The following is a 14620-nucleotide window of genomic DNA, read 5'->3' on the forward strand; positions in this document are numbered from 1 at the left end:
CCTTTGGTACATTTTTCTCCCACCCTGTTCCTTATTACCTCATCCATTCCTGGTCCAGTTTCTTCTGTTTTACTACTAGCATCTTCATCATCTTCTTCATCATCCCCCCAGAGCCTTTCATCTAGTTTATCATCAGCTTCAGCATTATCAAGATTTCCCATCTGCTTATCCAGTTCCTCCTCTTCATCTGAATTTTCCTCATCTTCTGTGTACAGTTCAGAATGTGTTTCAGTACAGAAGAGAGAAAGCTAATGTTTTTGTTAAATTTAGAAGCAAATAAGCAATCATACGTTGAACCGTAATTTTATCACCCCATTCAGTTAATTGATATATGTTGAAAAGGACACACATGCACATGTTATAGGAAAGCATTAACCATTACTGGACTGATCTATAAGTTAGCCATAGTGGAAGAACCAAACCTTTTTTTTCCAATTCTCCATCATGCATCTTTCCTTCAAAGTCTTCAGACATCTCAATTGCATTGTCTTCTCCTTCAATGTCTGGTTTAGAATCTTGATCCTCTTTCTCCTTCTCTTGCCCTTTTTGAAAACTGTCTTCTATCTAAATCATTAGTAAAGCCAAAAATTTCAATGGATCTTGCCTATATATTAAAAGCTTCACAAACACACACAAACATATTGTGATATTAAAAGTATCACAACAATATTTAAAAGCTGATATGCAAAGATAAAAGCCAACATAAATGGGAGACTGAAGATAATTTCATGTTTCTTTTTACCTAAGTCATCCACATCATGGATTTCAAGAGCTTTTTCAGCTTCACTTCAATTAAACAAGATCAACCCCAAACACTTGCCTGATCTTCACTTTCTATTTTGTCGCTCACATCCTTCTTGCCTTCTCCTTCTCCAATACCACCATCCTCATAGTCATGGAACTCTGTTGCTCCCTCTCCTGCTTCATCTTCAAGTAACTCTTTTGGCAGACAAAATCCCTGCAAAGGTGAACAGAAATTCAAGATCTTCCTCAGTAGTAAGCACATTTTTCAGCTTACTTTCTACTCAAGACTTTTACGCATTAACTATATGCTTGCCATATATATCCACTGTTACCTCTAATAACTTACCTTCAGAGCAAGCTCTGTAAAAATGCTGGTTAGAACAGAAAGCAGTTTTCCAGTACTCCTGTGAGATGCCAGTGAAATGGTGAGGTAGAACAGGATGAGGTCTGAATATTTGCAGAGCATGGGCTTTAGACGCACCAGCAAATAGCAGGACTGGTTGAAGAACTACAGTTAAAACAAAAAACCAGCTGTCAGTCATTACTTGTACTTACTGACATTCACCTCAGAGAGGCTCATGACAGTGACTGAAAACATATGCTCAAAGCAGAAATACCAGCAGGTGAGTTTAGGTACAATTTCTAATGTTTCTGGAGCTTTCTGTAGATTTTTCACAAAAACTTTGTCTTCTCACTACAGGAATGTCTGGCTTTTGCACTAGAGAAGACTACTTTTATTTGTCCACAGTTTCTCACATACTTCTAGTTCTAAGGCACTGGGCAAGAAGAAGAAATGCACGTTTAACCACCAAAGTAGTTAAAATTCCAAATCTCTCGAGACTCCTAAGCCAAAAATTCTTGAAAGTAAAAATTTTACCTTATGTTTATATGAAGTGCAGTCTTCCCTATAAGATTTCAGGATCTCCAGGAGTTCTGAAACACCTAAAATTGCCTTCTGCACATGTAAAGCCTCCAAATCAGCAGAAAGATCTTCATCCAAAAGTTTAGTTATATGTCCAGCTTTAATCACATCAAGTAAGGCTGCATCCTCTTTGTTTGAAACACATGAAAAAAATGGAGATCAAGTCAGGCATTTCAAAAAATGTCACAGCAAGCAATCTAGAAATAGCCACCCTACTGTTTAAATACACAGTTTCTATTAAAATAGCAGTTTCCTTGTGTATTGGTAACTATGACACACACTATTTAAGAAATAAAGGTTTGCATGGTTAAAACTCTTCTGCTCCCCACTCAAGTACATTGACAAACTTACCATTTTCCTCTGAAGATTTTTCTTCCTCTTTTCCACCTTCCTGTTTTCTCTCTACCAAACACTGAACAGCATACAGAACAGCATGGATAACAGTTTCCACTTTTGTTGAGAATTGCTCCACAAACTCTTCATCTGACTGTTGATTTCCTTTTGAACCATAACACAGGCAGTTTTACATGCTTGTAAAAATCAGATTACAGGTTCCTATGTTTCCTTTATGCAAGGACAATGAAAGCACTGTGCAACTTTTACTACACAGTTCTACCAAAATCTCCTTGCTAACCCTGACCTACAACTACGATGCAGGATCCATCACTAATAGAGATGGCAAAAAGATTATACTGCACAAATAAAGTCTGGAATAAATGTTTTAATAATAATAAAGTTTTAAAAATAATAAAGTTTTAATGTAATGAAGTTTTTGGATATCAGAAGGAACACAAGGCCACCTTCAGCAATAACCAAACTAATAAATTCTTGTGTCTTTATCAACACTACAAATCAGGTGGAGAAAAATGGTCCTTACCAATACAATTTGACACGGAAGCAAGAAGCTGTGTTTTCCAGGCTGTGAAGTGTGAAGATGTGTTATTAACTTCTTCTTGTATATACTTTAGGCTCTTGATTAGGGTCATCTGATTTGCAGCTTCCATTTCTTGCCCATTTGGAAGAAACAGGGACTCTATGCTTTGTAACTGGGCTGAGACTTCCAGCAAACAACTCACAGCTGATGTGCAAACTTCGAAGTCTCTCCTGCAACAGAAATACCATAATACTGAAAGAAGAACAAACAGTCCAACTTAAGGTTAAACCTTTTCTTGGTCATGGATAAGGGAGAAGCAGCATACCTCCATCCTGAATTCATTAAATAAAAGATTTGACAAAAAGCTTATATTCACACTGTTTGAAGCAGGGAGAAAATTAGAAGATTGTTATTAAATAGGCTACAAATGTATTTTAAAATGAAAACTTCTTCATTAAATTTGTATTTTAAATTCACCTCATTAGCTAAGGAGCTATGGGGATAAAATCCTGAGAGACCAAAGACAAAGTGGGAAGCTGAGACAGAAATTTTTTTCACTTGTCAAGGGAGTGGGAGAAGACATACATTTCTTTAAAGAGTCAGGCACTGCATTTTGCAAAAAAAAGTGAACAGAAAAATGTTTGAATATCATCTGAACCCATTTTTCAGTATATGCATTGGTGAAAATTTTCAAAATTACTTCACACATGTTATGTGAACATAATGAAGAGATGTTCATGTGTAGAACTCACCAGGAATAAAAGGAAGTCTCACATGACTGTTGTCTTACTCTGTCCACCTCTGCTTTCATGGCCTTCACATTTGCTGTCATTGCAGTCAGTTGTGTAGCTACCTGCAGCCACAGCTGATCCTTATTTCGCATCCTGCATCCAGGAGGCAATTGCTCAGCTGTTACTGGAGACAAGTGTTTTAGATCTGAGGGAATCAGGTCAGGTATTCCCGCAAGAACGTTTCCCATCTCAGGGACTGAACTCTGAGGAACGCTGGGTTTGACATCGGTCCTTTCACTGTCATTGCACCTGGCTGACTCTTCTTTTGGGCAGCACTGGATAAACCAAGACAGCTCCTCGAGAACCATGACACACTGCATGCAAAGTTGCTGCAGTCTGTCCGTCCAGCGTTGAATACTGTCTTGAGGAGGAAATGCTGCATTGTATTCTCTGTCAGCAGTCATCCTAGAATCTATCTCTTGTATACAACCCAGGAGGTTCCTAGTTTAGAAGAAAAAAAGTGAAGTTATAATCACTGAGTTTTATGTTGTACTTTCTTTTTAAAAGCTCTACCTTTAACTAAATTAATATTTAAAAAAACTAGATAATAACTTTTCCTGGAAAAACTAAAACAATCTTTTTTTTTTTTAAAAAAAAGGTTGATTAATTAGTGATTTTTTTCCCTCCCTGAATTATGAAATGCTACAAAGCCCTGGAAATCTGATTTGCTATGAAAGTCATAGTAATGCAGATAAATGTCCTGAAAGTTTTACTATTTCTATGACTGTAAAGCTGAGGAGTTTGTTTAGTTGGGATTTTCTGTTTATTCTTTTTTTTTCCAAGTTTCCTGGGGTTAGAATAAATTTTGCACCAGTAATCTTCAGTCCAGAATTCCTTCTCTGTACAAAGGTACTAGCTCCTAACCTGAATTCTTGAAGTTTTATGGACTACAAAGTGCTAAGCACAAATATGCTCAACATATGCAATGACTCTGATGAGTAAAGCAATGAAATGAAAGATCACATAGAGTAAGAAAGATTCTTACACGTTTCCTTTTACAGTTTTGACACAACATCCAGTATTGTCCCACCTTTCTAGAATTTTTCTTTGTAAGTGTTGGTGCTTTATTTATTTTGGCTCAAAATATCATCCAGATAATTTACTTGCTCCAGGTCAAGCCAACAACTTGAATGTAAACAACATTAACTTAGGCCAATACCAAATGAGAGAGAGATATAACAACCTGTAAGTTTAATGGTTTAACTGTGTAATTAACTACAGAAATTAGTTCACATACATGCCTTACTTGTTCTACAAAATTATTTTGATTTTAAAATACTGGCTGCAGTGATAGGATAAACTTAAATATTTTCTATCTAGGCTTAATTGAGGGGAGGAGAAAAAATATAGGGAAGCAGAGGAAAAAGTTGTTATTTTCTTCTGCCTTATTTTCTGTCTTTCTTGAACTGATTTGCTCTCAGTCAAAACTTCTTTCCAACATTTCGGTGTTGGAAGATAGAAAATACCTGAGTAAGATCCACTGTTCTGTCAATGCAGTAAGAGATCGCCTCTGTCTCACGAGCATCTGCATGAGATGTGCAGTGAACCCTCTGCAGCGCTCAACGCTGCCTAGTCCAATATCCTAAACAAAACAGAGACAGATAAAGTGGGAGGGAACAGTTAGATGAATGAGACAACAGCAGTCTCTGTGCCTCCATTTCACTGAGCAGGCTGAAAGATTATGGCTTAATTGAACAAGTCTTAATATGCAGACTAGAGTTACAACCATTAGAGCTTCTGCATCTTCCATATATCCTGCATACAAATTTGCCTTTCAAGTAACTTCTGCAACAGTCCCTCACATTACACTTCACTCCACTGCAGCAATTCTTATCAGGACATGGGTTCCAGTATTAAATCTACCTTGCATAAATAATGATTAAAATCTGAAGAGTTGGCAGCCTACATTCATGACCAATGCTCCAACCATTCATTTTACCAGATATACTGACAATTACTTTTACTCTTTTCACTAGAAGTGGTCACATCTTAAAGCTTGGAATAAATGGTCACAACACAGAGCAGTCACATTCCACATTCCACTATTTGTATCCAGTATAAGGTATGATAAGATCATGTTGTAAAACAAGAGGTAAAGCATAGTGAGAGGAACAACATCTGGAAAAGGTGCTTTTTTTCTGAAATTCTGGAAAAGTGGTTCTGGTTTGGCAGAGCTCATTTGTCTGTTCTACTGGTTTTAGACCAATCTTTAAATGAAGAAATATGTTAGCACTTTTTGTGCTGGACCCAGGCTCCCATTACGCCCAATCATAAATATCAACTGATTTCTTCAAGAACACTGAGTAATATTGGGATTATTTTCCTTACAAGTTTGGATTCAGCATTTCATGAGTTTCTTCATGCACAAAAATTAGGCAATTAGGGATCTGCTGGGATGAAAGATACTGTACACTGAACAGATCATTAACTTCTTTCCCTAAACTTATTTTGTCCCTACAAAAAGGGAAAGCTACGGAAGTGTCATATTTAGTATCATATTGCACAACACAGCATTATCTCCCATTACTTTTTTACTACTGGAAATTTCAGTCCAAGCTGGTAAAATGAAGTTAAGAGAACTAATATTCTGGTTTTACTTTGCTGTTTTTACCTTGGCAGGTGCTAACAAGGCTGTCTGGAGCCGAGAGTGACGTGCAAGTGACCGATAGAAGTACTTCTGGCATCCATCCCAGGCAGAAGAAATCTCTGCCAGCAACCTGGCACAGCACAAAGAAGTGTGGTATTAAGAAGTACTTCAGCATGCTGGAGCCACCAGGTCAGCTCTTCAGCACAACCATTTTGCCTGAAATTTGTTGTTTTGAAAATGCATCGATCTTGCAATTCTTCATTTTCTCTAAAAATATTCTAGTTTTAAGAATTAAAAACATTTAATTTTAAAAATAAATTCTAAGGAAACCCTAAGGCAATAGCAGCAAGATCTCTATTTTTGAATATCATTCGATGCTTTAGTAGTGATATTGCTTTTCTTCCCCTTCATGTAGCTAATTCCAGCTTCATACAGAAGCCTTTCTTTTCACACTGATACATAAACTAAATGCTTACATCACAGGACAATAACCAGCATGTCTCAATGACAAAAAAGCCCTTGTTGACAGAAAAACAATTAAAAAAAAAAAAATGAAATAACATCTTTGCCCTAGGAAAGCTTTTCCAGTAATGCCCACTTTGAAGTATATGTATTTTCTACTGAAATATCCCATTATTTAACGAAGACAAAACAATGAAGAAATCCCTGAAAATCATAGCTCACCTTCAATAAAATCATTAGCAGTTAATTCTCTAATATACTGCTAGCAAAGCATCCCAGGCAGGCTGGACAGTGGAGGGCTAACTGAAATCTAATTCATGGAAAGAATGAAACTGAGGGTACAGTTGGTAAAGTGCAAAAATAGAAAAAAAAAAAAAAAAAAAAAAAAAAAAAAAAAAACAAACCCAAATCCTTGCTCAGTTGTACATACCAAACTGAGATGTAATGGGAGGAAGGGAATATGCAAAATCCTAAATTAATTACTATCCAGAAATCCCAGGCTAAATCAACATGCCATAAATTCTATGTATTACAGCTGCAATTCACACAATCTGAGAGTAAGAAGTCCTGTGTACATACGTGGCATCCAGTTCATGTGTACAATCCACTGCAGCCAATGCACTACACAAGTCCAGAGGACGGAGGTAGAGAACTTCCTGGCAGTCTTTTGAACGGGACCAAGACAGACCTTTCCGGTACGACAAACCTGGAACAGTATTTCAGCACACATCCTTTGATGCCCTCATTTTTTGTATGAAAAATGTCACTCACACAGTAAGACATCAAATGTTCTGATTTTGACAAGTCTTTGAACATGCTACAAGTTTTGTAATGTAAGAACACATTGTAGCTGAGCTATCTTGAGCTGAACATAGTTGAACAACACAGCTGAAGTAAGACTAACATAGACCTGTGTACATTAAGGACTTTTCACCGCCCCATGTCTTTTAAGAAAGCTGAGTTAGGGATCATTTTTAAGACATGAAAAGGCTGATGAATGACGAAGGTAAAGGTGTTACCTTACATCTGATTATGGTGGGTTTAGATATATTGGCAAAGATAGTAAAATGCTCAAGAACTCTGTACTTTTAAACCAAGCCCATTTTTAGTAGAAGCTCACCTGTTTTAGCAAGGCTTTTAAAGAGATCTGACAAAGCCCGTTGCTTTTGCATCTGAATATGCTTTGCCTCCGATTTCTGCTTCTCCTTAGTTGCTGTCTGATCAAATGTTAAACTTTGCAGTTCAGCTACAGAAACAATAATACCACCTGTAGAGAAGACAGCAGAAAAAGGTATGAGATGGAAATTTTAATGTATGCAAAGCAGCTCTAAGAAGATGACTATATATCTGCGCTTTTTCCTGATTTGTTCCATTTATGTTATAGAGGTCAAGTGTGGTAAGGAAATCACAAGAAAACCTAACCTGTGAACTGGTCGAGATTTTCCACCAGGTTTAAGAATGAATCATTTTCTGTAACTGCTGTACACATTTTCTTCATTTTCTTTGTCAGCTTAGACAGACGATACTGAAGAGATTCTGTATGAAATGTAATGACACCCTGACATTCTGGGAGTGCCCTCTGAAAAAAAATGATACACAAATACTCAAAGCTCTTGTCCAATCCCTAGGAGTAAATCACTTTGAGGGCTAAATTCTGCATTCATCTGAAACCCCAAAACATGTCCGTGTGATTCTTTCATCAGTTCAGCAACAACACTTGAGAAAAATCGTAACACATGTATGTCAGGCAGACATTAGTTTTGAAAACAGTCAAGCAAATGAAAGATGCTATGATCTTACTGTCTTAGGTGTTTGCCATTACCTCTATGAAAAAGGTAATCACTGCTTCAGGTCAGCTTCCTCTGCATTCCCAGTTTAAAGGCATTAACCTAAATCACTAATATCCCCAGATGTCAGGTAAGAACACTCTCACTTTCCACTAGACATGAATTTTGTTTTTAAATAACAACAAAAACAGTGTGCAAGTAGAAATTATTAAATAACAGAATTAACTCCCCAGCATATTCAAAGATTTTCAAATTTTTTTTTAAATTTCAATTGTTTGCATGTATTTTCTTTAAGGAATGAATACAACATGGAAATTAAAAGGGTTGTTTCACTTCTTGAACTATCAGTAACAGGCTTACAAATCATCGACCAACAAACTAAACACTCAAACACATTAGATTTGCATTAAATTTCTTCCTCCTTGCTCTACCCTCCTGTACAGGACATGAGCAAGATCAGCCCTGCTCCTGGTCTGAAGAAACTGAACAAAGCTGAGGGTAACTCAGCATTTCCCACTCCCCACCAAATTCTGATGGGTTATGATTGTCTCCTTGCATCTTGTTAATAAAAACTAATAATATGAATAGGAATCTCTTTCAGGAAGAAAATTAGCTGACTTCCTCTCTGAGCTGGGCAAATTATTTAGAGACATACTAGACAGACTCTGTGGAGCAGGATTTACCATGCATCAGCTTGTCCAAGGCCGATGTTCAACAGTCCACAAACTGTCAGTCAACAGCAAGCATATGACAATACAGTGCATTCCCTCTTCGGTATCCAAGCCAAAAGTTATTTAGTATTTAATCAGAGCTCATATACACACACAAATCCTACAGCTACATCATTATTTGCTTGGGTCCTTGTTTAGAAAAAAAAAAAGGATAATAATAATTTCAACTCCCAGGCTATTTTACTTCACAAGTAGGGAAGTAACAAATTGCTGCAGACAATATGTAAGCAAATGGGAGACGAAATGTGTTAACAGCCTCATCTCTGGGTATCAGAGCACAGATATAGTGCCAGATCAGTACAGACCATGCTAGTCATTCCATGCTGCATTCCCACCCATCTGCAGTGTTGCATAACACTGAACACAAGTAAGACCAAAAAAGTTTATGATCTATTCAACAGATCTGACACTTACATAAGATTTTCCTGCATAAATCAGTGAAAAGCAATGTACAGACAAGAACAGAGAAACTGTTCTTCCCACACTTAGAATCTAATTCAGTCACCTTGGTAACATCTGTTCTAGCAGACAGAATCTTTCTCAATGTGTTGTTTAGCCTCTGAATTTTGGTTTCTTTGTCGTCAGATTCTTCTTGCTTTTGCATGCAGTCCAGCTGCTCTTCCTTACCAATTTCCACCAAGGCAGGCTGACATGGCTCATCCAGAACAACTTCAAACTTCTTCATGAATTTAAAGAGAGTTCTAATTACCAAATGAAAGCAAAGAAGTTACTGGGTTTTGTAATCCTGGAAATCTCTCAGCTGCTGGAAATAAATGTTTTCACTGAATTATGAGCAGAAGAAAAATTTCTGCATTCAAATGTAACATCATAGAAAAATCAATCTAGAAGGAAGGTTTCAAAAGAGGGAGCTTTATTTTAAGTTCTGACTTACCTGCGTATTTTTTCAACTGATTGCTTTATAGCCCAGAAGCTGACATCATTCCACCTGGAAATCTTCACAAATTCCTATTAGGAAAATAAATAATCAATGGGATTACTTATGTAAACGAAATTAAGTATTTCCACATCAAAGATGATCTTTAAACCTAATCAGCTATGATGAACGGGTAGCCTTAAAATGCAATACATTTTAGTAAGTGAGCAAATTATTGCACAGGCATCTTATTAACATACATATTTGCACTGCATAAAAAAGTGCTGCAAAGCTAGATGTTGTGAAATGAACAGGGACTTCACCCCTGGGTAGAAACCTTCATGGATAAATGGGACTGATCAAACATTAAAGCTTTCAATCAACCCCTCCCCCACCTCAAGAATTAATTCTTGCCAAAGAAAACGTTAAGTTTAGTAGGGATTTCAGTGGCCAACAGAACTATTATAGACAAATTCAAATAATATCTGCCTCACTGTTCCTTTGATTAGACCAATACGTTGTCTGAGCCAAGTTTCCTTTTACCTTAAGTTCCTTTTCTATGGGCTGACGAAGTTCAGTGATTTTGGCCTCAACACACTCTGAAAACTGCTTATAGTAATTGTATAGATTCCACAGGATGCTGCACAGAACATCTAGAAGGGAGAAGGGACACATAATAATCATCATCATCATCATGATCCTTCTTTTCAAGAGGGCATTTTTCAGTATCATTACAGTAAATACACCCTGGTTCTTTTTGGAATCTTAGCAACACCGAAAGATGGGGTAAATTGGCCAACAGGAAAACAGTAAAACAGCCCAACTGGCTTGCTGTTATGAGCTCAGTGACCTGTTTGGAAAGTCTGGAACACTTTGATTGCAAGACTGCTGTACAGATAACTCATCAGAGGTAATGATAACAACTTACCCTTTTCTGCTACTTGAGGCATCAGCAAGACATGGCAGTGGAAAACCAACAGTACTTGGAGCCGTGCATGGAACTCTCCTAGCGTAGAGCCTTCAATGAAAGCCTGTAATGTGCTGACCAGTGTTTTCAGATCCATTTGCTCAGTTCCTGAACATCACACCAGAAATTTAGAAAGAAAGTGAGAGAAAACAAAAAAACCTAAAATATCTGCTTGAAAATTGTTGTCTGGTCTTTATAACTTTCAATTAAATATTGGGTCACAGTTAGGAAAAGGTCAAAACCAAATAGGAAAGGGGCAAAGAGGGGAAGAATTCTGATTTAATAGTAAGTAAAACTAACAAACGCCACGCTGGAAGAAAGGAAAGGGAACAAGAAGCAGCATTAAGATAGTGACTGAGAAGGTCAGTTATATGTTGAATTTCAGAATCCATTGAGTATTTACAGAATACTTGCTATTCTCTATGAATGAATGACTTTTTCAGTCATGATAAGCAACAGCACAAATAAGTCACTGCCAGTTCCTTAACTCCTCAAAGTCATGAGGACAGAAATAGATCAGAAGAATCTGGTAGAGAATACAGTGTCTTTAGACTATTATCTGTGGAAGAAGACATGTTGTCCTCTTGGAGATGTAATACAACTGAAGGATCGGAAGCTCCTCAATTGCATTAAGTAGTCATGAGATTGGAAACTTGGCCTCAAGCCAGAGGATACTGCTTTCATCTTTACAATTCCATTAAATTTGGGGGAGGCAAGGTGCTGCCCCTCATTCCCCTATTTTATGTAACATGAACACGTGCAGAGAGACTTGCTAAGAACAGTATGTGCCAAAACCTACTTACTCTAAGAATTCTTTAGGCTTTATACAGAATGTTAAAAGCAGTTCAGCTGGGATATGAATTATGCTTTCTGCAGCTAAAAAAACGAGGTGCCTTTTCCAGTTGCAGATGGAGGCCTCCTACCCTCCAAATCTGTTTGAAATGTTTGTATATGCATGACGTACAGCTATCACAATTCTACGTTCTGTTAGAGGCTTTTTACAGACATCCTTTTCTTTAGGCTCTATGAGACACAAGTGGTTTCAGAAATATATACAAAGTTCATTCCATATGGAAAACTCTACACGGTCACAGAATTTACTGTAGTGCAAAGAACTATACCTGAAAGTGCACTGTCATATTCTGACATTTAGGACCTTAATCAGACATCCTTAGTAATATTAGAACTGCAGCACATTTATTTTAAGGCAAGCACTTACCTTCTGTGATTGCCTCTGTGTGTTCTTGAACATACTTCTCAATCATCTGATAGATTGAGAACCAGTGCTTTGTGGATTTCTCCACATGCTGCTTCATAATATTGTCCAAACTTACTGACCAGCAACTAGAAACAATAAGAAAATGGAGAGATAAATCAAATATATCATGGGTACTTTGGGTTCAAAACAACCAAAATTTGTTTTCTGTTTCTATTAAACTAATGGAAAATTTAGCAGGATGAAAGAATTTGCACATAAGCTTAATATATACAATCAACTTCTGAGGATCACTGTTTTGCTAATATTATTAAATATGAAAGAAGCAAAGATCAGAGGGTAAAGCAAAATCCATCAGAGGCAGGTTCAAAAGTTTATTTTCTCAGAAATTGAGGTAGACTTGTGAATTCCTGATTGTGACATACTGTAGCTATAAAAGTTTTAAATGGTCTTACACAGGAGACTGGACCACAATTTTTAAGAACAATTTAATGATGGTTATTAAACAGACAAAACCCTACAGGTTCAGGAAACCCTAGGATGAAAACAGGAGAGCACTAGTAAAATATTGTTTCTACTTCTAAGGCAAATAGGTAGAGTCACCACAGCCTGGACATGCTCAGTCTGATCCACTACAGCTCCTCATTGGTGGTCTCTTTCCCCCACATATTTTCACCACGACAGATACACAGAAGCATGTTCCAAAATTAAGGCAATTCTGTATTGGAATTGTGCCTCCGCATTGGAATTGTGCCTCCATGTGGAGATGAAAGCTTACAGTATCTAAGGAAAAGCAGCATGGAAGGACAATTCTTACTTCAACTCCAGTCTACGCCACTGAATAATCAGTTGTGTGACCAGATCAAGATGCTTCCGCAGAGACAGGGCCCGACTAGCGTTCTCCTCCCAGTCCTAGAAAAGAAAAGTTCCCCTTTACACAAAGCCAGAAATTAATCACTGCCTGGCAAAACTCATTGCATTACCCTGCGTTACTGGGTTCTTGCTCTTTAAACTTTCAGCAGGGAGCAAGTTCACTTTCACAAATCCTGACAAGCAGACAGCTTTTATGTACTGTGTTTGTAACATGGAACCAAATATAGGTAAGAAAATTTATAAAAGAGAAAAATGAACTTTCCCTTAGCCTTCTTCTTACCTGTGCCTTTGCAAGAAGAATTTCCAAGCCATTCAGAAACTTTGAGAGAGGACTAGAAAGTGGAAAACTCCGGATTCTGTCCATCACAACTAACAGCTGCAAAGCAAAAACAAAAACATTCAGCCCTTAGTAACTGCACTTCAACAGAAAAGCCATGAAATTGAGTTAATTTCTACAAGCATAACTGACTCTCACAAGAGATAAGAATATTTTTCTTTTTTACGCATTTTTAAATTGCTTTCTCAATTTAGTATAAGCTCACTAGGAGTTCAGTAAGGCCAACACACTTAGGGAAGGGAGCAGAAATGACCTAATGCAAAGAGTTCCTATGGAATCTGAGTTTCTACATTACCCCAAGAAATGTAACCTGAAGACAACATACATGCCATAAGAGGGACTAAAAATAATTATTCTAAGGCATTATGAATGAAAACTTCAGAAAAAAACTGAGTAGAAGCAGCCAAACCTCAGGGATCTTTGAGCTGTGGCAGACTGAAGATTGCTTAAAACTCTAAGTTCTGAATTGGGAGAATTCCATTTAACATTTCATGATTAAAATAGAATGGTTATAATACACACAGCAATACCTGTACCTTTTATGAATAAACAGGTATGACTTCAAAACATCTGCATAAGTAATACAGTATCTAGGCAAGCATATCAATGTGTATGCACATATCTATAAACATATTCACACATAAATGCAATCCTAAAATGCTCCAGTTTGTTGAGGTGTTTTTACCTGCACAAGTACAGGATGCTCTGGCCATTCCTGCAGTAGCCCATTTATTTCTTTAGCAAAATTGTCAAGTACAGGTTGGCACTGTCGGACTTGCTGAATATTGGGATGCTGATAGAAGTCATAGGGGCCATCTTGCTGCAGCACAAGATCTGAAGTCACTTCCTCAAAAAAGGTATTGTGAAGAAGAGTGCTCAGCAGAAGTTGGCTTCCCAAAAGACTGTCATTCATTTCAGCACCTAGGGAGCAAGTAAGGAAGACATCACACATGCTATTAGTTCTTTTTTCAGTTGAATAGATAAAGTTAGGGGCTTTTTTCCCCACTGTATTCCAATCCTTACCGTGTTATCTTTTACAAGGATATAAGACTATGACACTGGAACAATGAGATGGAGTATGGAACACGAGACATACTTAGAGTTTATATTCTCTATTTTATCAGACTTTTCTATGAAAGTACGAGAGTCGTAAAGACAGGCTGTAATCCTGTCAGAAGAACACAGTTCCTCTGTATATAAATTTACATCAAGGAGATACTACTATAAAGCAAGGCTCTACGGAAAAGTAATCCAACACTCAGAAAAACTCCCACGTACATTATGGCTCAGGTGCAAACACAAAAATAAGGTACTGTAGAAACAACAGCCCTTATCTGCTTCATCTTAATTGCACACATGCCTTTATTAGATCAGAACTGAAATACATAGCTGTGCTTTAACAAGTGATGATTCTGAGTTCTCACACATTGTTTAAAAAGTTTACATATCACGTTT

At 37.3% G+C, this 14620-nt stretch overlaps 1 protein-coding gene across 3 annotated transcripts in view; it reads right to left on the reverse strand.

The window, feature by feature from the left end:
- MDN1 (midasin AAA ATPase 1) overlaps positions 1 to 14620 on the reverse strand; it is a 90481-nt gene that overhangs the window by 14463 nt on the left and 61398 nt on the right. Inside the window, exons 66-86 of one of the 3 annotated variants that reach the window (XM_068184036.1) lie at positions 13851 to 14086; positions 13109 to 13204; positions 12773 to 12867; positions 11959 to 12083; positions 10701 to 10847; positions 10316 to 10425; positions 9791 to 9864; positions 9404 to 9599; positions 7803 to 7959; positions 7501 to 7647; positions 6960 to 7086; positions 5943 to 6048; positions 4798 to 4913; positions 3293 to 3772; positions 2544 to 2770; positions 2018 to 2164; positions 1622 to 1794; positions 1091 to 1252; positions 821 to 958; positions 423 to 564; positions 39 to 202 (exon numbers count right to left, since the gene is read on the reverse strand). In XM_068184036.1, the coding sequence (XP_068040137.1) occupies positions 39 to 202; positions 423 to 564; positions 821 to 958; positions 1091 to 1252; positions 1622 to 1794; positions 2018 to 2164; positions 2544 to 2770; positions 3293 to 3772; positions 4798 to 4913; positions 5943 to 6048; positions 6960 to 7086; positions 7501 to 7647; positions 7803 to 7959; positions 9404 to 9599; positions 9791 to 9864; positions 10316 to 10425; positions 10701 to 10847; positions 11959 to 12083; positions 12773 to 12867; positions 13109 to 13204; positions 13851 to 14086 (3365 nt within the window). Of the gene's footprint in view, positions 1 to 38; positions 206 to 422; positions 565 to 816; positions 959 to 1090; positions 1253 to 1621; positions 1795 to 2017; positions 2165 to 2543; positions 2771 to 3292; positions 3773 to 4797; positions 4914 to 5942; positions 6049 to 6959; positions 7087 to 7500; positions 7648 to 7802; positions 7960 to 9403; positions 9600 to 9790; positions 9865 to 10315; positions 10426 to 10700; positions 10848 to 11958; positions 12084 to 12772; positions 12868 to 13108; positions 13205 to 13850; positions 14087 to 14620 lie in introns of all 3 variants that reach the window. The other 2 variants (XM_068184034.1, XM_068184035.1) reach the window with 2 other exon arrangements.

Source organism: Anomalospiza imberbis, chromosome 3, assembly GCF_031753505.1.
Source record: "Anomalospiza imberbis isolate Cuckoo-Finch-1a 21T00152 chromosome 3, ASM3175350v1, whole genome shotgun sequence".
Lineage (NCBI taxonomy): Eukaryota > Metazoa > Chordata > Aves > Passeriformes > Viduidae > Anomalospiza > Anomalospiza imberbis.